This window comes from Marmota flaviventris, chromosome 19, assembly GCF_047511675.1.
Source record: "Marmota flaviventris isolate mMarFla1 chromosome 19, mMarFla1.hap1, whole genome shotgun sequence".
Taxonomy (NCBI): domain Eukaryota; kingdom Metazoa; phylum Chordata; class Mammalia; order Rodentia; family Sciuridae; genus Marmota; species Marmota flaviventris.
In genome coordinates, this window is record NC_092516.1 from 32,408,093 (window position 1) to 32,432,210 (window position 24,118).

At 49.5% G+C, this 24,118-nt stretch overlaps 1 protein-coding gene across 3 annotated transcripts; it reads left to right on the plus strand.

Annotated features, from left to right (window-relative positions):
• Window positions 1-1,141: 1,141 nt before the first annotated feature.
• On the plus strand, window positions 1,142-18,348 carry Tmem130 (transmembrane protein 130). Of its 3 annotated transcripts, none has more exons than XM_027953288.2 (8): window positions 1,142-1,226; window positions 6,446-6,751; window positions 8,472-8,631; window positions 13,487-13,653; window positions 14,219-14,303; window positions 15,680-15,882; window positions 17,707-17,819; window positions 18,160-18,348. In XM_027953288.2, the coding sequence occupies exons 1-8, from the start codon at window positions 1,142-1,144 to the stop codon at window positions 18,346-18,348; spliced, it is 1,308 nt and encodes a 435-aa protein (XP_027809089.2). The 3 variants fall into 3 exon arrangements, with proteins under 3 accessions (XP_027809089.2, XP_027809090.2, XP_027809092.2); XM_027953289.2 differs by having other exon boundaries at window positions 18,196-18,348; XM_027953291.2 differs by lacking the exon at window positions 6,446-6,751 and having other exon boundaries at window positions 18,196-18,348.
• Window positions 18,349-24,118: the final 5,770 nt, after the last annotated feature.

The window sequence follows — 24,118 nt, forward strand, 5'->3', positions numbered from 1 at the left end:
TTTTCCAAGATCATCCAACCCCAGGGAGAACCCAAAGTCTCCTGATTCCTAGGCTTGATGTTTGCCACCAGTGTGGCCATTAATGGTACAGAGGAGTGACATCTAACAATTTTGACATTTTCTAATGGGGCTTCCTCAAGTTTGTACCCCCTCCATCCCTCTGAGATGGGGGTCCATCCTCAGCGGAGCCCACAGCTGTTCCAGAGATGGCCCTTTGTATGCCTTGATGCCAAGGCAGAGGATCATGCAATGATTATCCATCGGTGCCTGCTGGGCCTGGGAGGCTATCCACTCACTTCACTGTGTGTAGGGATCTCTTGTCAAGTGTAGGGATCTACAGCAAGGTAGAGGCACAGCTGAGACCACGGGCCTGTCAAGCCCCAGGCGGCTCCCAGGAGATTTGTTCTGCCCTGTGATGGTAGAGGGAAGCACCTACTTAGGCTTCAAGAGCATAGGTCGTGATCACCTTTTATGGTGCATGTCGGACCCTCGCAAGGCTTTCAATGACAACGAAGTGATGGGAGATCCAGGTAGGCATGAGCCCCGCTTTACAATAGGAGCAAAGAGGGGGTACTAGACCAGATGCAGGGTCTGTGCGCTCAGGCCCCTCTCTCAAGAGGAGTTCCAGGCGGTTCCAGGCCCTGTGCCCAGCGCTGACAAGCAGCAGGCGACGTTTTCTGAATGAAGAACGATCTCTCCAAAGGCGAATGTGCGGTAGGTAGGCTCTTGGGGAGGCCCGCGGGGCCTGCGCGCGGCTTTGCTGCGCGGTGCGCGCCTCTGGGGACGCTGAGTCAGAGTGCGGGGGCGCGGACTCGGGAGGAGAGGATGCGGGGAGAGGACAGGGAGGGAGGGTTGCCGCGAGCCGACTGGGGAGGGGCGAGGACGCGGGGAGGCCGGGGCGCCGCCGTGGGGAAGGACGCGGGGAGGGGGCGCGGCGCCGAGGACAGGCAGACGGGGGCCGGGGTCGCGCGGCGGATGGGCGGTGGCGCGCAGCGACACAGCGTCCCGAGGCGAAGACGAGCGAGCGCGGCGCCCGCACCTCTCAGCACAGCCCGTGACGCGCGCCCAGAGGAGCGGCTACCGAGCTCGAGCCCGGCTCCCTCCTCGTCCCCTCCGCGCTCCTGCAGCGCCAGGCCTCGCCATGGCCCCCGTGGTCTGGTCTCACGTCGGTCGCATCCTCTGGCTCGCTTGCCTCCTGCCTTTAGCCCCAGTGAGGGTGGCGGCAGGTAAGGAGCTGGCCCGGACGTCCCTGTCCCCGCAGCCGCAGGTCGCCCGGGGCTCGGGGCGGTCCCTAGCGGGCCGGCTGCCCGAGCCTGGGCTGCGGAGGTGGTGCCGTGCGCCCTGCGCGCTCCTCCCTCCTCCCTCGAGGCCACCGCTGCTGTCTGGGAGTCTAGGCCGGTAGGGCGCCGGACTCTCTCCCCTCTCTCCCTTGTCCCCTCTCCCCAGAAGTCTCCCGGGCACTTGACGGGACTCCCCGCGCCCCTCAATTCTTGCTTTCACCCTCAGGTCGGCCTGCCCTGAGAAGCGCTCGCTGTGGCCGGCGCTTCCATCCATCCCCGGGCGTCACTGAGCGAGGGGGAGCGGAGGACGATGCCGGGAGGCCGGAGTGGGCCCCGGTGGGCCGGGGTGGGCCCGGGTGGGCCCGGGCGGTCCTTGCGCCACAGCACCCCAGGGAGCACCGACAGATTGCCCACAGGGCTGCGTCTTTCCCTTAAGATGCCACCTTGATCTAGGGAGGTTTTCACCTTGCTTGGGTTGGCTTTGTGGGTAAAGGGATGATATTTTAGAGCCCAGGAGGCCAGTCTGCCATTTCCTAACTGGGAGTGATTTCTAAAATGGACCCCCAGCTGACAGGTTCCTTCGGGGCCCACCATCCAGAGGCCAGCACCAACCTTCCAACACATTGTGAAATCAATAAAAGGACCCAGATTGGAGAACTGAGAGACAGGTGGAACGTGGGCAGCTATGGGGGTAGGGCGCCACAAATGGAATACCAAGATTTTTCAGTAGCCCTTACCCATAAAAGAGTGGTAGGGAGAGGAAGGAATCTAATGCACATTTGTAGAAGAAAAGCCAAAAGGTAAGAAGAACCTGCGTCTTAGGCATGAATTAGGAGAATTTGGGGAAACTGTGCTTGGACAGGATCACTTGCTTCCCCTTGGAAATTCATACAGAAATCGAGTCTCTTATCCACTTGGGCTACATGTGTCTAGAAATTGGACACATTTTTTTAAAAAAAAATAAAATGAATTTTGATACAAAAATAAAATAAATTATTTGGAAATACATATGGTTCCTAGGCTGGCCAATTGCATCCTTGATAGAGTCAAAATTAACAGTAGCTGAGGCTGGAGCTGGGGAACGTACTTTCTCCTCCACCCATTAGAGATCAGCTTGATGGATGCATCCAAACTAGGATTTATGCATCAGAAGTCCATGTATTGGACTGGTAATCATGACAGGTTATTGGTCTTAGGGAGGTATTTTGGCTTGTCTACGTGTGATCTGTGAAAGGGCAGATATAGCCATTTTCTGGAATGTTCTGGGGCCCCACATGCTGTATTGTGGGAAAATGCACACCCCCCAAGTGGAGGCCCTGGATAGCTGGTGGGTGAGGATTTCTTCCAGGGCCCAGCTTTGGGGGCAGTTGCCCCTTTCATTTTTGCTTTGGTCACTTTAGCCATGGATCACCTGGGAACTAGTGTCAATCCCAAGCCCTCTCCTGGCAGTTCTGTACTCAAACCAGAAAAGATGGATTTGGATAGGTCAAGCAGCAGCCCCTGGGCTTGGTTTCCTTCAACTGTGCTTGGCTCAGCCTTCAACAGACACCTCCAAAAGCCCTGGCAGAGATGGTGGGGGCTGCTGTGAGTTAAGCCAGTGTTTGCATCCATGTCTGCAGTGGCTACAGCCCCTCCCTGCCCCCCCCCTCCTCCCAGTCCCAGCCGGCTGCCCTCCTGATTCCGTTGCGGTCGCAATGGATCTGCGTAGTGTGCTGACAGGCACCCATCTCACTGCAGACGCAGGATGGCCATTAGCATGCAGCAGAATGTCCCTGCCACCTGTCAGTCTCTCCCTAGTCTGTGCTTCTCAGGCAAAAGATGGGGGGTGGCAGGAGCCAGAGGGAGAAGGAAGGAGGTGGCCTCCCATCTGAGCTCCCTCTGCACCACTGGGCCTGGCTGCCTCCAGCTAGAGAGAGGGAGACTGGAGCCCAGCCCTGGGGTGTGGATTTGCTGGGTGGTCCTGGGCAGCAGAGTAGCTCTCGAAGACCTCTGATCCTCAGTGTAATATTCACACTGTATTTTCTTGGGTAAGTTTCCACCACCATGCTTGGAATTCTCTCTTTGGGGTTAAGACAATACTGGTCTCCTTTTCAATGCCAGAATTTCCTTGGACGTGACCTTGGCATCTTGACTCCAGTGCCTTTGTCATTCAAGAAATGGCCCTGAAGGAAAGAGACTCGAAAAGGGAATGTGGGACTTGGGTGAGAGGAGAGGTTGGAGCCAAAGTCCCCAGTGGAGGCAGGTAAAGTTGCTATGGGAGTGACTGGGGCACAGTTGAAAACAAACTCACCTCCCAGTTTTGCTGAGAGACCAACGGGGGTGATTTCCCCCAGGCCAGGCACATGTCCTGCATTTCTGGGTCCTCCCAGCACCTTCGGAGGTAGCATACAAAGAAGGGGCTCAATTGGTAGCACCTGGATGAACAGTCCTTGGGGGCAGTGCCAGGTGGGCTGGTCCCTGTGTCGTACCTACTCAGTCAGTACTTTGCTGAGCACGGAGGAGTTGGGGATGACCCCTGCTCTCAAGGAGTTCTAAGTACACTGGGGGAGAAGAGGGAACCTTCATTCATTATGGTGTGTGACAGCGATAAGCTCAGGCTGCCCAGAGAGTGCTGGGGCCCAAGGGTACACAAAGGCTTCCTGGAAGATGTCGTGTCCATCTGTGTGTGTGTAGGGGGGGAGGGGTGTTTGCAAAAATTAAAGTGCCACAGTACAGATGTTCCAAGATGTGAATCTGGAGCCATGCTGAGGCTAGCCTGTGAGCATGTGGTCAGATTGTGCAGGAAACTGTCACTGGGGTGGTCCTGGACGCTAGGGACCAGGGACCAGGGTGGAGCAGGAATCCAGACAGGGCTGCATGCCAGCCTTAAGCAATGGGATGGAGTAGGGATGGAGAGGCCAGGAATGTGCCAGATGGGAGGAGCTTGAATGGCAAAGACCTGGGATCCATTCTAGGGATAGCTGGCCCCTCCTCCCCCAGGAGAGTGAGGGGAGAGAAGCTACAGGGATGAGGCCAGGGCTGGCCAGGAGAAGTTTGGCCAAGGATACCTGTACCTGAGCTGAGAGTGGCCAGTAACCACAGATGACGGGTAAGCGCTTGGAATGTGGCTGGTGTGACTAAAAAACTGAACTCTTAGTTTTAACTAAATTTAAGCAATCAAATTTGAATAATTTAAACTCCATCCAAATGTCCAATAGCACTATTGGTAAGAGTGAGGTGGTGTGAAGTAAAATAAAACCTGCAGGAGGAATAATCATGCAAATATTGAAATTGAGATTACTGCCACCACGGACATGCTTTGGATATACTATCCTGTGAAAATAAAAGAATTCAAAATTGCATGCAGAGTGATTATGACCGGAAAAACTTCCATGCGTGAGAAAGATACGTGAGGACAACAGTGTGACAACAGCTATTGTCTCTGGGAGGCAGGATAAATAATGGGACATGTCTATTATTCTTGATGCCTATGCATTATTTTTATGATGGAGGCAAAGCTTACTTTGAATATCTTACCTGTTTATATAAAATATTCTGCAACTGTCTAAAATACATGAAGAAAAATGACTCGGGACAATGCCCATGAATTTCACTCAACTTTGTTTTCCAAATTTGAATTTTGTTCAACGTTAAAGTGTGTCCAAAGAATGGAAATGTAGGCATTTTTGGGGGGTGGGGGGAGGGTATCAGGAATTGAACTCAGAGGCACTGGACCGCTGAGCCACGCCCCCAGCCCTGTTTTGTGTTTTATTTAAAGACAGGGTCTCACTGCGTTGCTTAGCATTTGCTTTTGCTGAGGCTGGCTTTGAAGTTGGGATCCTCCTGCCTCAGACTCCTCAGCCACTGGAATTTCAGGTGTGCACCACTGCGGCTGGCAAAATGCAGGCATCTCTTGGCAGCAGTTATTCTACAGGGGCAGCTGTGCTGGCCCCTCCTGTGACAAGCAGTGGCAGTCACTTTGTAGGTATAGTAAGTCTGCCCTGGTTGGGCTGAGCCATCCACATGCTTTGTAAGCCCTTGATTGGCACGAAAGGAAAATGAACTTGGAGATGCTGTAAAAAGCCTGGGATTTGGAGTCAGTTGGACCTGGCTTTGAATTCCAGTTTGACAATGAATGTGCTGGATCAGGCAAGTCATTTGAGCCGCCTAAGCCTCAGGTTTCCCACCTGTAAAATAAAATGCAGTAGTCCCCCTTATCCCTGGTTCCGCTTTCCAAGGTTTCAGTCCTCTGACGTTCTCCTGCATGGTCGTTTTTCAATAACCCTCCTTCCGATGAGATGATCATCAGATCAACAGTAGCCTGATCCTATGTCATGATGACATTCAAATAGGCATCGCGTCATCTCACATTATCACAAGAAAGGTAAGGACAGTATATTTTGAGAGCAGAGAGGCCACATTCATATAACTTTTAGTATGTTGTTAAAATTCTGTTTGTGTGTGTGGAATGGGGTGGTGGCTCAGTGGTAGAGCGCTCGCCTTGCATGTGTGAAGCCCTGGGTTCGATCCCCAGCACCACATAAAAATAAATAAATTAAATAAAGGTATCGTGTCCATCTACAACTAAAATATATATAAAAAGTTCTGTGCGTGTATGTGGTACTGGGTATTGAACCCAGGGTTTTGTTTTGTTTTTTGGTACTGGGGATTGAATCCAGAGGCGTTTAACTACTGAGGCACATCCCCAGCCCTTTTTTATATTTTATGTAGAGGCAGGATCTCACTGAGTTGCTTAGGGCCTTGCACAATTGCTGAGCCTCTGGGTTTACAGGTATGTGCCACCATGCCTGGCCATGAGACAGGGTCTTGTGAGGTTGACCAGGCTGGCCTCAAATTTGTGATCCTCCTGACTCGGCCCCCAAGTGGCTGGGATTACAGGTGTGCACCACTGTCCCTGGTTAATTCTACTCTATTGTTAATTTCTATTGCTAATCTCTTGTTGTGTGTAATTTATGCATTGGTTTATCATAGGTATGTATGAATGGTGGTGGGGGGAGAAAGCATTTGTGGGGTTTGGTTCTGTCTTCAGTTTCTGACATCCACTGGCAGATCTGGAATATGTCCCCTGCAAATAGCGGGGTTCCACTTTGCGAGCATGGATGCCCTCCCAAAGGTAGCTGAGGGGCTCCTTTGCCTACCTCCATAATCTGTTTCTTGGCTCCTAGGCATGTATGAACTCAATCTGACCACCGACGGGCCTGCCACTACAGGAGCAGAGGTGACCATCTCAGCCAGCCTGGTGGCCAAGGACAATGGCAGCCTAGCACTGCCCACTGATGCCCATCTCTACCGCTTCCACTGGATCCACACCCCACTTGTGCTCACTGGCAAGATGGAGAGCGATCTCAGCTCGACCATCCGCGTGGTGGGCAACGTGCCTGGGGAGTTCCCCGTCTCTGTCTGGGTCACTGCTGCTGACTGCTGGATGTGCCATCCAGTGGCCAGGAACTTTGTTGTCCTGCCCATCACAGGTGAGGATCTTTCCTGGAATATGAATTTGCCTTCAGGTGTTTGGTGCAGAGAAATACATGCAACCTCAGTAGTATACCAATTATACCCGTGGATTCCTTCTCTATTGTCTGTTGAGTTAAAAGGGGTCAGGAAATACTAATACCCTCTGCAGGCAGAGCTATGCTGAAATAGACACTCACAGCACATATTATTCCTGGAGAATTATTAAAACAATCCTGTGGAGAACAGCTCATCAATATGTGTATATATATATATATATATATATATATATATATATATATATATATATATATATATTAATGGTTATAAGCTCTTCTTGTCTTGCATTCAGTGATTTGTTATTGATTCTTCTCACTACACCTCTCTCTCTCTCTCTCTCTCTCTCTCTTTCTTTTCTCTCTGTCCAAGAGATTCTGGGCCTTTTGCTCTTTTGCAGCTTATAATCTAATAATAAATTTATATTCAAGAAATAAGCCTCCATTTGGCAATGTTTTATGTACTCAGATGTTCATTGCAGTAGTGTTTATAAGAAGATATAAAGGAGTTAAGTGGGCAACCGTTAGGGGACTGGTTAAATGTATTGAAATAATGACCCTTACAGTAAGTTTGCAGTGTCATGGGTAAATCTGCATTCTCGTAAAATTACATAGAAAAAAACAAAGCACAGAATTGTAGAACCAATCCAATAAGTTGTATTTTTTCTTATTCATATTCTTTTTATTTTTATTATTATTATTATTTTGGGAGGTACCAGGGATTGAAGTCAGGGGCACTCGACCTCTGAGTCACATCCCCAGCCCTATTTTGTATTTATTTATTTTTTTTTTTGGGGGGGGGGGTACCGAGGATTGAAATCAGGACCACTAAGCCACATCCTCAGCCCTATTTTGTATTTTATTTAGAGACAAGGTCCTACTGAGTTGCTTAGCTCCTTGTTGTTGCTGACTCTGGCTTTGAACACTTTATTCTCCTTCCTCAGCCTCCCAAACTGCTGGGGTTACAGGCCCAGCACCTTAGGTATGGAGATGCAATCTGTAGAATTATGCATTTTTCTAATTTCATCTAACATTTTGAAATGCATTTTCCCTCCAGTATCTTTGGGGGAATTTGTTCCAGAACGCCCATGGTTACCAAAATCTGTAGGTGCTCAAGCCCCTTATATAATATAGTTGGTATCTGCACACAAACCACACACATTCTCCTGTATACTTTAAGTCGTCTCTAGATGACTTATAATACCCAGAACAATGTAAATGCTATGAAGTGTGAGTCTGTATTGTTTAAAGAATAATGCAAAGGAAAGAAAAATGCCATCCATCAGTAATGATGCATTTTTCCCCCCAGTATTTTTCTACCAGAGTTGGTTAAACCTGTGGATGCAGAACCCCTGGATACAGACAGCTGACTATATTTCCCCAAAGTTTCTTTCAAAGCCTGAACTTCCCGGGCATCTTTTGTGCCAGGAAGTTCAGGGTCCTGGTGAAAGGGAAACAGGAGTGCAAACTATGTATGTAGCATATATTGTGAGTATCCATACATCAGGGGGATGACGTGGATGCCTGTGTGTTCAGGGACCTGTGAGGTCCCCTCTTCCCGCCCAGCTCTGAAAGCCAGAAGGTCCAGGTAGGGAGAGGCTGCCTTGCTTGCTAACCATGAGCAGCTCCCAGTCTCCTCTTTCCCAGTCCCTCTATGGACTCACCTTTCCTCTGTTTCTCCCAGAGTTCCTCGTGGGGAACATCGTGGTTGCCCAGAACACCTCCCTGCCCTGGCCCAGCTCCTACCTCACCAAGACAGTTCTTAAAGTCTCCTTCCTCCTTCATGACCCAAGCAACTTCTTCAAGACAGCCTCCTTTCTCTACAGCTGGGACTTCGGAGATGGGTAAGTCTTGATGTAGCCTCTTTAATGTCCCAAAGGCATGGGTGGTAGCCGGGGTCCCTTAGTGCCTGCCCTGCTATCCCTCCTGTGCAGAATGCTCCTTACTCATCCACCAAACCTTTCTTGAGCACCTGCTCTGTGTCGGGCCTGGGGTCCCAGGGATATTCATGAACTGGTTGCTGGTCCTGCCTTTGACATGTTGCAGCCCAATAGAGGGGGGCCATCTGTGCCCAGCACAGCCCTTAAGGAAGGTCAAGGTAGGTAGGATTTTTCTTCATTTGATTCTGATGGGCTCCAAGACTAAATAGGGCCTTCTTTATATATTTTGCAAAGGCTCAGGTCTGTAGTGTCTTCCCTGAAAATTTATTCTGGGAGTATTGCAGCATCAAAATACATAAGAAAGAAGGTCCTATTGGGGAAATTACCCAGAAAGAGGAGAATAAAGGAAAACACACACACACACACACACACACACACACACCATAGATTTTAATATTCCACACTCTGACTTTGATATTTCAGAGACAACTGAGGTAGCAACAGAGGATTTTCATAACACTGTTTGAATGAAAAAAAAATATTGTTTGTTTCTATGCAGAACTTTGGACCTAAAAACAAAATAATGTATGAGTATTTACAAATATGTAAAATAAAATCACATTCTAGAGCCTAAAATGCCAAACATCCCCTAAAATAAAATGTATAAGCTTCGTGTTCCAATCACAGTACAGACCAGAAGTTCACAAAATTTTTTTTTTTTTTTTTGCTCACAAACCTAATGCACAAAAAGTTGTAGACCAGCTTGGAGGTTAGTGAACTCTAAAATTAGAAGGAATCATCATCCGCAAGGCTGCCCTCACTTCTGAGACTGACTTGCTCAGCTGGAGGGAGCTCCGCCCTCTGCAGGAACATCGTCTCTTTTGCTAGAGTTTGAGTCTGATATGTCCCTCAAAGGTCCCCAGCATGTGCTGTTGGGAGGTGGTGGAACCTTTAAAAGGTGGAGCCTAGTGGGAGGTCTTAGGTAATCAGGGGCATGTCCTTGAAGGAGACCATGGGATCCTGCCCCTTCTTCTCTTTTCACCCCATCATGAGTCAAATGGGCCTTTTCTGCTGTGTGCTCCCTCCATGATGTACTGGGCTGCCACGGGCCCAAAGCAGTGGGGCCAACCAGTCATGCTTGTGAGCCAAGAGGAATCTTTTCTCTTTATAAGCTGATCATCTCTGATATTATTTGATACAGTAACAGAACACTGACTAATACAACCTCTGACACCAATTGCAGGTTTGATGATGGAGGGTTCCCAAGACCATGCTAAGGTTGGATAATTGCCCAGAAAGTTTCACATGACCTATTGGTCTCAGAATAATGGTTTAATATTAGATTTCATCATGAGCTATTAGACTCATAGGTATGGTTTAATATGGGATTATGGTCTCACCCTGTGATTCCATTTAACCATAATTACCTCTTTAAAGGCTCTATCTCTAGATATGGTCATACTGGGGGCTAGAGCTGTAGCATATGAATTTAGAGGGGACACAGTTTATTCCATAACAGGGCTCTGTTGCATAGGAATGACTGACTACCCATGTGATTGACCTCAAGCTCCATGTCAAGTGATACCATGTGACTCAAAGCCTCCACCCTAAATGTGTCTACAGCCCTCATTGTGCCTCAAGGGCTTGAGGTCACCCTAAATGTGCCTCAGCCAGGGCTTGAGGTCAGCTGGCCCATTTCACAGATACAGAAACTGAGGCCAGGGAGGGCAGGAGAAGTCCCAACTCACCTCCATTCCTCTGGGTAGGGCTCTGATGTGAATGAAAGGCCGTGTGTACTCCAAGAAGGAAATGGGGGACAGACACTTGGCCTCATGCTGCGCAGGGACAGCTGGCGGGACCTGAGCACTTCTATCTGCCAACCACATGAAGCCTTCACCAATGAAACTCCAACTAGAAACCCGACCCCCAATGTCCAACTGCAGATCCCTTTTCCTGCCAAGGGCCAGGAAATCCACAGTCCAAGTTTCACCACTCAGTATCGTTAGACTATCCAGAAGGACCCTCAGGCAAACAAAGATACCCCACCAATTCGACATTTTAAAACACGATTCTTGGGGATTGGAAGTTTAGCTCAGTAGTAGATCATGTGCTTAGCATGTTCAGGGAGGGCTCTGTTTTGATCTTAGCATCATCACTATCAACAACAACAACAACAACAACAGAAACCTTTTAGGTTGAAAGAAACTGTGATGAGATAATATTAGAAAATAGTGAGGAGGGGAACATTGTGCATACAAACCTAAGAGAATATCTGTTTCAAGGCTGTAAACAGAGGCAAATGCATAGTCTTAAGTGTTTTCATGATTATTTTTAAGGAAAAATGAAGATTAAAAAAATTCAACTCATGGACTTAGAAGGGAAAAAAATATACAAAAAGTGAAAGAATTGACATTTATCAAAATAAAAAAGATAAATTACAAGTAGAAAACCAGAATTGATAAATTCAAAAAAATTTTTTTTTTTTTTTTTGCAAAAGATGGGGCAGAGAAAATAAAGTGTGGAGATCTCCAGCTATTATTAATTCATTGAAAGGAGAAAGTGTGCATTTACACACGAATTTAAAATCCTATCAAGGATTTGAAAGTAGCGATCACTATGGGTATAGTAATACTATTTTTTTAAAGTGTAAGGTATTATTTTATTTAATTCAAAACTCCATGCTAATCTATTTTTAAATGATAGTGAATGGAATGATATCCTAGGAAAATGTAAATTACTAGAATGACTTGAAGAGTTATCTCTAAGAACCAACAAGTCAGGTGACTTTATTAGCAAGGTATTTTAGGCTTTCAAAGATCCATTAAATATCCTGTTATGATATAAATTCCTCCAGAGCAGAAACCAAGATAGAGACTCTCTTGATTTAGTCTACAAAACTAACACAGCTCAAACTAGGAAACTACATGCCATTTTTTTTTTGATCTTACATCACTTCATTAAATTAATAATAAACCAGAGTCAACAAGAGTCATGCATGTCTGAAATTGTCACCAAATCCTTTTATCTTCAGAGGAAAGAGACAGCAGTCTTCAGACCCTTACAGAGGTCCAGCCCAAGAGTCACCTCTCCTTCCAAGCTGTAGATTTCATGTGAAAACAGTTGCCCAGTGTATACTCTACCCCATAATGTATCTGTATTTCTTTTTCCTTTTGGTACTGGTGATTGAACCCAGGGGCGCTTAACCACTGAGCCACATCCCCAGACCTTTTTATTTTTTGAGACAGGATCTTGCTAAGTTGCTTAGGATCTTACTAAGTTTCTTTCTTTCTTTTTAAAAAAAATTTTTTTAGTTGTAGATGTACAGAATACCTTTATTTTATTTGTTTATTTTTTTGGGGTGCTAAGAATCAAACCCAGTGCCTCACGCATGCTAGGCAAGCGCTCTACCACTGAGCCACAGCCCTGGCCCTGGGTCTTGCTGTTTCTGAGGCTGGTCTTGAACTTGCAATCCTACTGCTTCAGCCTCCCATACTGCTAGGGTTACAGGCATGCCCCACTGTGCCTGGCTCTATCTGTATTTCCTTTAATCAAAATATAACTATGGGGGCTGGGATTGTGGCTCAGCGGTAGAGCGCTCGCCTAGCACGGGTGGGACCTGGGTTCAATCCTCAACACCACATGAAAATAAAGGCATTGTATTATGTCCATCTACACCTAAAAAAATAAATGTTAAAAAAAAAACATAACTATGGGGGCTGCAGTTGTAGCTCAGTGGTAGAGTGCTTGCCTAGTGTGTGTGAGGCACTGGGTTCGATCCTCAGCACCACATAAAAATGAATAAATAAAATGAAGGTATTGTATCCATCTATAACTAAAATAAATAAATAAATAAATTTATTTAAAAAATCCATGCCAGGCCCGGTGGCGCATGCCTGTAATCCCAGTGGCTTGGGAGGCTGAGGCAGGCAGATCGCAAGTTGAAAGCCAGCCTCAGTAACGGCAAGGCTCTAAGCAACTCAGGGAGACCCTGTGTCTAAATAAAATACAAACTAGGGCTGGGGATGTGGCTCAGTGGTCAATTGCCCCTGAGTTCAATCCCCGATACAAAAAAAAAAAAAAAGTAACTATGGCCCAAGGTTATGTTATCTTTTGTACAACCTAGTTTGAGAAGCATCAAAGTCAACAGTACTAAAAAAGGAACTGTATTATTTTAGTTCATCATTTTAATATGTCAAAGGGGAGAGATTATGGGATCATCTCTTTAGACATCAAAGAAGTGTTAGAAGGAGCAGGATTGGACGTTCTGTGTGATCTCAGTAAACTGGAACAGGAGTTGCTAGAATCAACACGGACACGGTACCGAGTGGTGAAACTTGGACTGTGGATTTCCTGGCCCTTGGCAGGAAAAGGGATCTGCAGTTGGACATCGGGGGTCGGGCTTCTAGTTGGGGTTTCATTGGTGAAGGTTTCACGTGGTTGGCGGGTGGAAGTGTTGAGGTCCCAACAGCTGTCCCCGTGCAGCATGAGGCCAAGTGTCTGTCCCCCGTTTACTTCTTGGAGGACACACGGCCTTTCATTCACATCAGAGCCCTACACAGAGGAATGGAAGCGAGGTGGGACCTCTCCTGTCCTCCCTGGCCTCAGTTTCTATATCTGTGAAATGGGCCAGCGGACCTCATGTCCTGGCTGGCTGGGGGTGGAGGAGTAAGGGGCTGCTGCTGGGATGACCGGTGTCCTCATCAGTAGTTACATGTCACCGTCGGCTGCCCCCACTCTGACAAGCCCACGAATCTCCTCTGAGTTATAGGAAGGGGAAAAGACCCTCCATCTTCTTCCTCTCTCCTCCCTGTTCTTCCAGGACCCAGATGGTGACCGAAGACTCCGTGGTCTATTATAACTATTCGATTATTGGAACCTTCACTGTGAAGCTCAAGGTGGTGGCCGAGTGGGAGCAGGCAAAGCCAGACGCCACCAACGGCATTGTGCAGAAGACCGGTGACTTCTCTGCCTCACTGAAGCTGCAGGGTAGGTCCCCGAGGAGCCCTGGACTCCGCTGCCTTCCTGATCACAGTGACCCTCGCTGTCGCTGGCCTGAGCTTGGATGCACATCGCGCCTCCTCATGCCCTACACCCCCTGAGCAGTCTCCACTGGTATCCCCCGCTTAGGCGAGGGCACCCAAGACTGCATTTGGGGTTCTGAGGCTGCTCAGTGGCAGGGCTGGCATTTGAGCCCAGGTCTTCCTGCTCCCGGAGCCTGATTGTGATCAGACGTCTGCTGAGAGCTGGAAGATCCCCTCTGCTCCCTGTTGCCTGATCACATCGACTTCCAGTCGTTTTCTTGGTTTTGGATGGTGCTTTTCCCACAGCACAAGTGACAGTTCGGTGGCAGTGAGCAGGAGAGCTGGCCTGCGCCTGCTTCTCTGAATTCCTGTCTCCGAGCTGGCCTCAGCACCTATTGCTGACAGGGGAGGTGTCCTGGACAGACCTGTGACCCTCCCTTGGGACACAGAGGAGAGGAGAGGGTGGGTCTGGGAGCTCCTTGACAGTAGTGCTCAGCTCTTGAGTCTAACGGGGTCCTCTTTCCTTACAGAAACCCTTCGAGGCATCCAGGTTTTGGGGCCCACCATAATTCAGACCTTCCAAAAGATGACAGTGACCTTGAACTTCCTGGGGAGGTGAGTGAACCCTAGAGTGCACTGCCAGTGCCCTGTGACCCTTTTGCACTTTGACAGAGGCTCCATCCCCTGAAGGCCCCAAGTCTGAGGGCTTATGGAAGGATGGTTCCATTCTGCCCCTTAGCTGTGCTCTGGGGACAGCTGTGGGCACAGCTCCTTTCTTGGAGTTCTAGGAATGAGCAACAGACTCCCAGAAAGCCTGCTGCACCCTCTGGCCTCAGGGATCTTGCACCAGCCAGCAGACGTGGGCGGAGTCTGCTTTGCACCAGGCTCTGTTCTGGAAGCTGTTGGGAGAGTGCATAAGAGAGCTGTTACTTCCCGCTGTTTGTCTGCAGCAGTGGACAAGGGGGGACCGGAAACGGAAGTAGATCATCCCAGCAATGTGTCATGAGCAAGCCCCCTCAGGGGACCCAGCAGGGCTCTTGGCCAGAGCAGAACGAGGCTGAGGCTGTAGAAAGTGAGGAGATGTGGAGATGCTGAGTGTGTGTTCTCCACAAAGCTGCCCTAGGGCCACTGAGTGAGAGAGAATGGCAGAGGTCAGTGATCAGGACTCAGCCCTCCGAGCACTCTTGTGCCCACACGGGGACATATCAGAGGTATGCCAGGCCAGGCAGAGTGAGCAAAGTATAGAGAGTAGGAAGCCATTGAGGATGGCATTTGGCAGCCTTATTTATTTTTTTTTTTTAGTACTGGGGATCAAAGCCAAGGGTGCTTTTACCACTCAGCTACATCTTTAGCCACTCCCCCATTTAAAAAAAATTTGAGACAGGGCCTTGCTCAGTTTCTGAGGCTGGCCTTAAATATGCGATCCTCCTGCCTCAGCCTCCCCAGTCACTGGGCAGCCCTGACCTTTGAGGGGCTGTGAGTGTGCTTTCCTCAGGGCCTCCGTGTGTGAGCCGGGAATGTTCTTTTGACATTTCTCCAATAGGCTTGCGTTCTCTAGCGTCAGAGACGGTGCTATGCAGATAAAGCAGACTGGTCACATCCTATTCAAAGGCCTGCTATGCCTTAGATCCTGCTTAAACACCACCTCCTCCAGGAAGTCTCCCCTGACCTCCTAGTTCAGAACGTGGTGCTCCCCCTGTGCTTTGGAAACAAGCTTCCCGTGCCACTGTGCTTCCGGAGCATGCCCCGTTCTGCCTCACTTAGCATTCGGTGCAGGTCTCAGCCCCATTAGCCTGAATCCCCCTGGGGGTCCATGGCTTCTGCATTATCGTGCCCCCCTGGTGTGGAATATGGGATGTTGGGACCAGGATGGCTTGGCGTCCTGTCCTGGAAAGGACATTGAAGTTCATGCCCACCTGGCTTTTCTTGGACTTGGTCTGTGCTCCTTCTTTGCTGATCCTTATCTCAAAACCTGTCCCCTTCCCTTGCAGCCCACCTCTGACCATGTGCTGGCGGCTCAAGCCCGAGTGCCTGCCCCTGGAGGAAGGAGAGTGCCACCCCGTGTCTGTGGCCAGCACAGCTTACAACCTGACCCACACCTTCCGCGATCCTGGGGACTACTGCTTCAGCATCCGGGCTGAGAATGTCATCAGCAAGACACATCAGTATCACAGGATCCAGGTGTGGCCCTCCAGTAAGTGACCCCTCGTCTCCTGCTGCAGCTGCAGGCTGACCTTGCCAAGGTCATCAACAACCAACCACACCCTTGTTGACCAACATGGCCAATACCAGCGCTACCACTCTACCCTCAGCAACCGACTCTACCAATCTCAGTACCAGCACCCATCCATCTACCAGTACCACCGTCAACACCTGCACCACTAAACAAACCAAGCCAACTGCCACCATTACACACATGCCTAACAATTCTTCCAGTACTGTCATCATCATCATAGGAACAATCCCATCAGTATTCCCACCAGATTGCCTCAGGCATCTCTGCCCCACCCACTTCGGTGAACACCAGTCTGCATGGTGTTTCACCACTGACCACTGGACCAAGACCATTTCTACTGGGCCATCCAGGACCCCTCAATGTCAACTCTCATCACCACCATTGTCAACACCCCTCCCACAGGTTACCAACCACATGTGTCCCTGACATGAACGCTCCTGCACTAAGTGGACCCCCACCATCCCAATGTTCCCTCCTTCTCCCCCACCCCCTGCCCTGGTGCTATTGCCACCACTAAAATCAGCATCCCCCACAGTGACTTTGCCCAGCACTCAGGGCTGTGGGTATCTTCCAGGGAGTATGAGTGACCCAGAAAGTGCCAAGTGTGGTTGAGAACTCTGGGACCTCAGGAAAGTACATCCTTACACAGAGGGGACAGTAGGATTCTAGGACCCTGAGGGGCGGTTTTCAGATGCCCACCTGGTTCCATTGTCAATACTACAAAAGGGAAACCAGATCTGGAGCTCAGTGTGAATCTGAACACAGGTATCCAGACTCTTGCTCCAGTACTCTTCTGTGGGGGTAGGAGTCTGTCTCGGGGCTTCTGAGCTCGTTCCAAACTCTGCCAGCTATGCCTGTCCCCAAGGCTGGCCTTGTAGGTCTATTCAACACTGTCACTGCCTGCTCCAACCTCCCCAGGACCCCCTGAATCCCTGAGAAGATGTAGTGCTCAACTCCAGGCCCTGGCTGACCTGTGGGCCTCACTGGGTGCCTTGGGCCCTGCTGCCTGCAGTCACCTCTGGGTGCTCCCCTAAGTTCTGTGGAGAAGATGGTGGTACAGGAAATCACGCCATATTTTCCTGGAAAACAGAGCCTCATGGCAGGGTGGGGGAAGAGTGAGAGGGAACCCGCACTTCCTGATGACCTACTGTGTGCTAGGCACATCCTTGCTTCTTACATTGCTACATCCTCACTGTGGCAGCCTCAGCAATGAGCATTAGTGTCAGGTATCCTGGGTAGAGCCAGGAATCAAACCCAAGACTACCTCTGCAGACACTGGGTTCTTTCTACTCTGCCATCTGCTTCCCAGCAATAGACTTGGTGGGTAAACCCAGTACTTCCAGATGGGACAGTTTGCAGCAGAGGTCACAATGCTGCTTAGAGGTTCCCACAACATGGTGCCCCTTCCCCCAAGCAAGTCACCCAGGAGATCAAGGAGGAAGTGGTGATGTCTCTTATGGCTCAGACTTGGGAGTCATGTGCTGCATTCTGTCCTTGGCTGTACACTAGGAGCCGGTCCCTGAGTCCAGCCCAACACTCAAGGATGGGGAATCTATGTTACCCTCTCAGAAGTGACCTGAATAACTTGTGGGCATATTTTAAAACCTCCATGCATCTCAATATGTTTTTTTATCATGTCTTAGATTTGCTCGTTGAGGTTGTGTAGTTGGGATATGTGTACGTAAGATCACTGTTGGAGGTCAGCTCCTCTCCGCGTTATGAGAGAACTACCATTTCAGCAGCAGCTACCCAGCCCCATAACTTGTGCTGTCTCACTCCCAGGCATTCAGCCGGCTGTCTTTGCATTCCCATGTGCCACACTTATCACTGTGATGCTGGCCTTCATCATGTACATGACCCTGCGAAATGCCACTCAGCAGAAGGACATGGTGGAGGTGGGTGCTCAGTAGACTATAAGCTGAATTATTAGCCCCTGCCTGGGAAGGATCTCTGGAGTGGGCCTGGGGAGCCAGCAGGATGCCTGGAGGGGGTTCTGATATTAGAACAAGGCCCTGGGGTTTGGGATGATGTGCCAAAGAGGTATCTACAGATTGGGCAAAATTGGTGAGTTGGTGTCCCACCTGACTTACCTCCTTCTATGCCCACCCTTTGCACAGTATATGTAGTGCCAGACGAGCATGTCTGTGCACATTGCCGCTAGGCTGCTGAGCTTTTAAGGCCACCTAGGGACTCCCAGTGGGTGGTGATTGACCCGTGGGGTTTTGTTCACTATAGGTGGCTGATTTTGACTTTTCCCCCATGTCTGACAAGAACCCGGAGCCGCCCTCTGGGGTCAGGTGCTGCTGCCAGATGTGCTGTGGGCCCTTCTTGCTGGAGACTCCATCTGAGTACCTGGAAATTGTCCGAGAGAACAACGGTCTGCTCCCACCCCTCTACAAGTCTGTCAAAACTTACACTGTGTGAGCGTCCCCTGCCTATCCTGACTCAGTGTTGACCGATTGCCAACTGGGAACTTCAAGGAGAGTTGTGTGCGTCACAGAGCAGGAGGAGTTCATGTGTGGGGGGCAGTTTGCCCAGGCCAGCCATCCCATCTGTATAGTCCAGCTATTGCTGCAAGCCCCTCTCAGTTACCCAACCCCCAGCCACTCTCCCATCTGTACAGTCCAGCTACTGCCATAGCTCTAGTCACCCCACCAACCCTCTGCCAAGCGGGACTCTTAACACTTGGCATGTTCCCTTTTGACTTTCCCAGGTGGATCTGGTTACCACTCACCCATTCCTCTCATGTTGGTACATCTACCTTCTTTCAGGAATTCATGCTTCCCTTCCCAGGGCAGCCCGGCTGATGCCAGAGGGCTAGGAAGGAGGTCTCAGGTGACTTAGGATACACAGTGAAAGATCATAGCTGGGTACAATCGCGGAGAGGAATACACACACAGAGAGAGATACGTGTCACATGGGCATCACAAATAATTTGCTCTCTATTTATTTGTTCCACTGCTGGGAGGTACCTGAACTAGAACTGGAACCCAGGTGAAATTTGAACCCCCCCCACTCAGCCCTTGTAGCTCCTGGGTCTGGCCTCTCCATTTGTGCTGTGTCTCTGAAGCTCCCTGATCCCATTATGAGGCCATGTTACCCTGACTTTCTTGCTGGGGATGGAGTAGGAGAAGGAAGAACACTTCCGGAGCACAGAATGATTTATAAATTCACCTTCTTTTATTGAGACCCATAAGTTCAATGTCCATTGAGGGAAAACCTTGCAGCAAAAGGAGAGAATGGAGCCAGTGGGGACTTGGGTTCCCAGTGTGTGTCTGGAGAGGGTGCACTTTGCCTATCCAGCTGCTCCCAAGGTGACCTTGAAAAGGAAGAAATGGGAGGGTTACAGCCCCCCTCTCCTCCCCTCTAGCCTAGTGACCTGGGGGACACAGAACAGGTACCCAGGGAGATGATGATCAGGCCCAGGTGCAACCATCCAGGTGTGCCAGGGGCAGCCTGCACCTGTTGGGGAGAGAAGGGCAGGACCGTGGGGGTAAGGCTCTGTTGCTGTGACCGTTTGCTCTCAGACTTTCATGCTGAAAATAGCATTCACAATGTCGTGCAGCTCATTCCCATGAAACACTGCCATCGTCCCCAAATAAAGCTTAAGTGCTCTGAATATCGCCAAGCACACCGGGTGTGGCAGAATCTCTTTTTCATGCGTGGATGTTGGGGCCTTGCAAATGGCCAGGGGGGTACTCAGATCCAGTGGGACATCCCATTCTGTTCTGTGGCGATGGGCAATGACTGGAGCTCATTAGGATCCCTGGAGGGGGGGTCCATGTCCTCTGGTGACACAGTCCGGTCTGAGATCCCAGGTGGATGCTAGAGTCTGAGAGGGAATTTAGGCCACCCCTGGGAAGTGGCTGGAAACCCAGATTTCTGGGCATCACTGCACACCTGAATCGGGACCTAGGAAGGGGAGCTGTCCCCTGTTTTCATAAGCCCCGGGGACTGCATAGCATGGGCAAGTGTCAGAACCTCTGGTCTCTGTGATGCTGTCAGTTGGGATGTTCATAGTTAATTGCGGGAGCTCTTGTTCAGTGACAGTTGCATTGAAGAGCTTTGGAGTGGGACCTGGGGTTCTGCATTAACAGGAAGTCCTTGGGTGCTGCTGATGCTGCTGGTCCTCAAACCATACGTATAGCTGCAGAGATCTGAGTCTAGATGCTTCCTTTGCTTTGTTCCTTCTGTAAGAGGTTTGGAACTTTCCCTCAACTGCCTCGTCTCCCACCAGCCAACAGCCCCAAGCTCCAAAGAATTTGACATGGGTGGGAGTGGCCCCTGAGGATGGAGGACTGTCCTTTGTCCCACTTGTGTAGCACCATGAATGAGCAGAGTCACCTGGAATTTTCCCACCTTCAGCATCATTTTTTCAAATTTATTTATTTGTTTTGGTACCAGGGATTGAACCCAGGGGTGCCTGACCACTCAGCCACATCCCCATCCTTTTTTATATTTTATTTAGAGACAGGGTCTCGCTGAGTTGCTTAGGACCTCACTAAGTTGCTGAGGCTGGCTTTGAACTCGAGATCCTCCTGCCTCAGCCTCCCCAGCTGCTGGGATTATCGGAGTGCCCCACCAGGCCAGGCAGCATCATTGGTATTTAAGGGAGGTGCTGCCACACCACCCTTCCCCCGAGCCCCAAGCAGGGATCCTTGACTTATTTTAAAGTATTTATGATAGACAAGAGCCAGGTGTCATTTCAGAACAACTCCCTGCTAGGACAGTCGGTAGCTCCTCCGTACCCTGCACCTGTTTCCGAGAACCCAGAATAAGAGAAAGCAAACTCCTCTCAGGGATTTAAGGGGGGGCTGCTCCTACTAAAAAGGAAGTTACATCTCTGCACAAAATCACACAGGTGTTTTATTTTTATTATTGATTTTAAAACAAATTATCAACCCCATAAAAAGGTTAGCTAGAGGGAGCCATTGGTGGAAAATGAACACGGTCGAAAGAAAGGTCACTTGGCCAACCTGAGATGCTCACAGCTGTGAAAGGATTCAGTAGGAAGGTGTTTGGTTTGCAAAATTCGGGGCTGCCGAGGCCCTGGGTGGCGGTGGGGGTCTCCTTGTCTAGGCAGGCAGAGCTGAATGCTGAAGGTCCCTCTCTGCCCTGGGCAAGGCAGGTCTTTCACGGTGCCCCCCAGTTTGTTCATACACTCTGGGAGCTTTTCTCTGGGCAGGGGGCAGGGTTGCAAGAGTAGGGCATCACGGGGGAGGTTCAATGCATATCTCCCGAGCAGCCCCTGGCCCTGCTCTGGCAGGCCTGTGGCCCCTGTCTAGCACATCAGCCTCTCCCCGCCACCACCCCCCACCATGTCCTCATTAGCAGAATTACAATCCTATATCAGCTCTCCTCCCACACCACACCCCCGGATGACAGGCCTGGAGGACAGGAGGGACTGGAGCATCTATTCCTATCACCCTGCAGTCCCAGGAGGGACCTGATTTATCTCTGATGAGAGAGACTGAGTTCCCACGACCAAGTTCCATCAAGAGCGTATCCATTGATTTTTATTTTTTCTTCAGTGCTGGATGTGGCACCCAGGACATGAACATGGTAACCACTGAGCTCCACGTCCAGCCCCAATTGATACAATTTTGCCCAAACTAATAAAAATCATATTTTCTGCCAGGTGTGTTGGCACACCTCCGTAATCCCAATGGTTTGGGAGGCTGAGGCAGGAGGATTGTAAGTTCAAAGCCAGCCTCAGCAACTTAGCCAGGCCCTAATCAACTTAGTGAAAACCTGTCTCAAAATAAAAATAAATAAAAAATAAAAAGGGGCTAGGGATGTGGCTCCGTGGCTAAGCACTGCTGGGTTCAATCCCTGATACAAAAATAAATAAATAAATAAATAAAAATCTTTCTTTTAGGAGCCTTGCAAAGGCTCAGTAGAGTCCCCTGTCAACCCCCTGGACAAGATGGGGCATCTTGGGAGAATTCTCAAGCCTGATATGATTAAAATGCATTTCCATGAAAATGTAGACAAACACACATGGACTGCCTTGAACAGTGTCCCTGCCAAATCCATGTCCACCTGGAACCAGTATATATGACCTTGTATGGAAAAATGGCCTTAGCCAAGTTAGGTTGAGTTCATTCCAGACTGGGGTGGGCCCTTCTCCAATGACCAGAGTCCTTAAGAGAGAAATGTGTTCAGATCCAGATTCATGGGTAGGGAGAAGAGCTATGTAACCATAGAGACCAACTCTAAGGTTGCAGGGTAACCATGGAAACAGAGATTGGAGTGGTGCATCTACAAGCCAAGGGATGCTAAGCACTGGCAGAACCCCCAGGAGCCAGAGAGGCCAGAACATGTGGCCTTCCAGAGGGAACTGTCCTCGCTGACACCTGGATCTCAGATTTCCAGCCACCTGAGCTGTCAGAGAATACACTTCTGTAATGAGCCACGCAATTTAAGGCACTTTGTTACCTCAGCCATGGGAAATGAACATACTCTCTTATGTCCCTTTGGGTAGCTCACACCCGCTATATCTATCCAAGAGGAAATTCTTCAGATGAAGCCCAGAACCCAGCCACTTCTCCCCCCACCCCCACCACCACTGCCTATCCCTGGTGGAGCCTCCACCCTTCCATTAGGGGCCACGTGCCCCTTGTCCAATGCTAAGTCTGTCCTCAAAACTGCAGCACATCATCATTGGTTTTGGTTTTGGTTACCAAGGAGGGGGGAGGTCAGTGACATGCACAAAGTTCTGGTGTTCCTTTGCCTGGTACGGTGAAGGTCCTGAAGAACAATGCCCTGTGTATTTCAACCTCGCTGGAAGAGAGGGTTGCAGATGCTCTCACTATAAGGAAATTTAAAAAAAAAATATGTGAGCAGATTACCCTGCTCTGAGTATTGCACATGGTGGAATAATTGAAATATCACACTGTATCCCATAAATACACACCATTACATGTTAGTTTAAATTCTTTTAATAAAGAAGGAGGTGGCACCAGAGCCATATCCTCCTTTGCCCCCAACCTCCCATCTTAGAGTAAAGCCAATGTACTTCCTGTGGTCCCCAAGGCCTGCACATCCTGTACTGTGACCTCACTGACTTCACCCCTACACCTTGTCCATTCCCCGGGTGGGATGCTTTTCCCTAGAGACGCACAGTGCTCCCTCCCCCTCCTTCACACATTCCCCAGTCTGTGAGGTCAACCGCCCACCTCCCTGTTCTACCTGCCTCCATAGCTTTTATCATCTGCTTTACGTTCTACTCATTTAACTTACTTATTCAATCTCTTTCTCCATAGACTATAAGCTCCAAGAAGGAGAGAACATTGCCTTCTCTGTTTATTATTTCTATTTCCAACACCTAGAATGATACCGAACACATAGTAAGTGCTCATTAAATTTTGGTGACAGGGCAGGAAGGGGCTACTCCCTGAAACTTATGTTGTAACCTCATAATGTCTGGGATTTAGGAAATAAAAGACTCAAAGAAAAGGACTTGATGTCTCCTTAGGTTGTACAGAAGGACAAGGTTTGGGCCAGGTGGTGATGTCCAGGTACGAGGACACAGAGGCCTCCCCGCCTGTGTCCTGGAGAGAGGCACCGTTGTCTGTCTGAAGGAGATACAGGGCAGCACGATGGTATCTCAGATGGGCTTGTCCATTTTCAGAGCAGAAGGCTGCTGGGTGGACCTCAAGGCAATGCCTCTGGGCTCCACATTGAGGGCAGGTCAGAGTGTGGAGGTGGGAGACAGGGCGGGGGGCTGTGCTGGAGGATCAAACTGGGCTGTGACCTGCTTGGTTCCTGAGCAAGGGGCTGAGGAGGTGTTGGGGCCACCAGGCAGGGTCTGGGCCGTAGGCTCTTAACCTTAGATGCGAATCCTTGGAGAGAATTCACAAACTTGGAGGGAGAAATTACATATTTATTGTTATAAACTTTTTTTTTGGGGGGGGGTACTGGGCATTGAATTCAGAGGCACTTGGCTACTGAGCCACATCCCCCAGCCCTGTTTTGTATTTAACTTAGAGACAGGGTCTCACTGAGTTACTTAGTGCCTTGTTTTTGCTGAGGCAGGCTTTGAACTTGAGATCCTCCCGCCTCGGCCCCCAAAGCCGCTGGGATTCCAGGCATGCGGAATCATGGTATGTCTTCCCATCACAAATCTAGGCCCCCAGATGACAGTGCTGTTAGTAGTATCTGTGACTTTGTGATCTCATAAATCACAAATATT

Excerpts from the sequence above, each read along its gene's own strand:
- Tmem130 (XM_027953288.2), top strand. The coding sequence starts at position 1,142 with ATGGCCCCCGTGGTCTGGTCTCACGTCGGTCGCATCCTCTGGCTCGCT. Across the intron at positions 6,752-8,471 it reads TGTTGTCCTGCCCATCACAG|AGTTCCTCGTGGGGAACATC; the intron begins GTGAGGATCTTT and ends TGTTTCTCCCAG. Across the intron at positions 8,632-13,486 it reads AGCTGGGACTTCGGAGATGG|GACCCAGATGGTGACCGAAG; the intron begins GTAAGTCTTGAT and ends CTGTTCTTCCAG.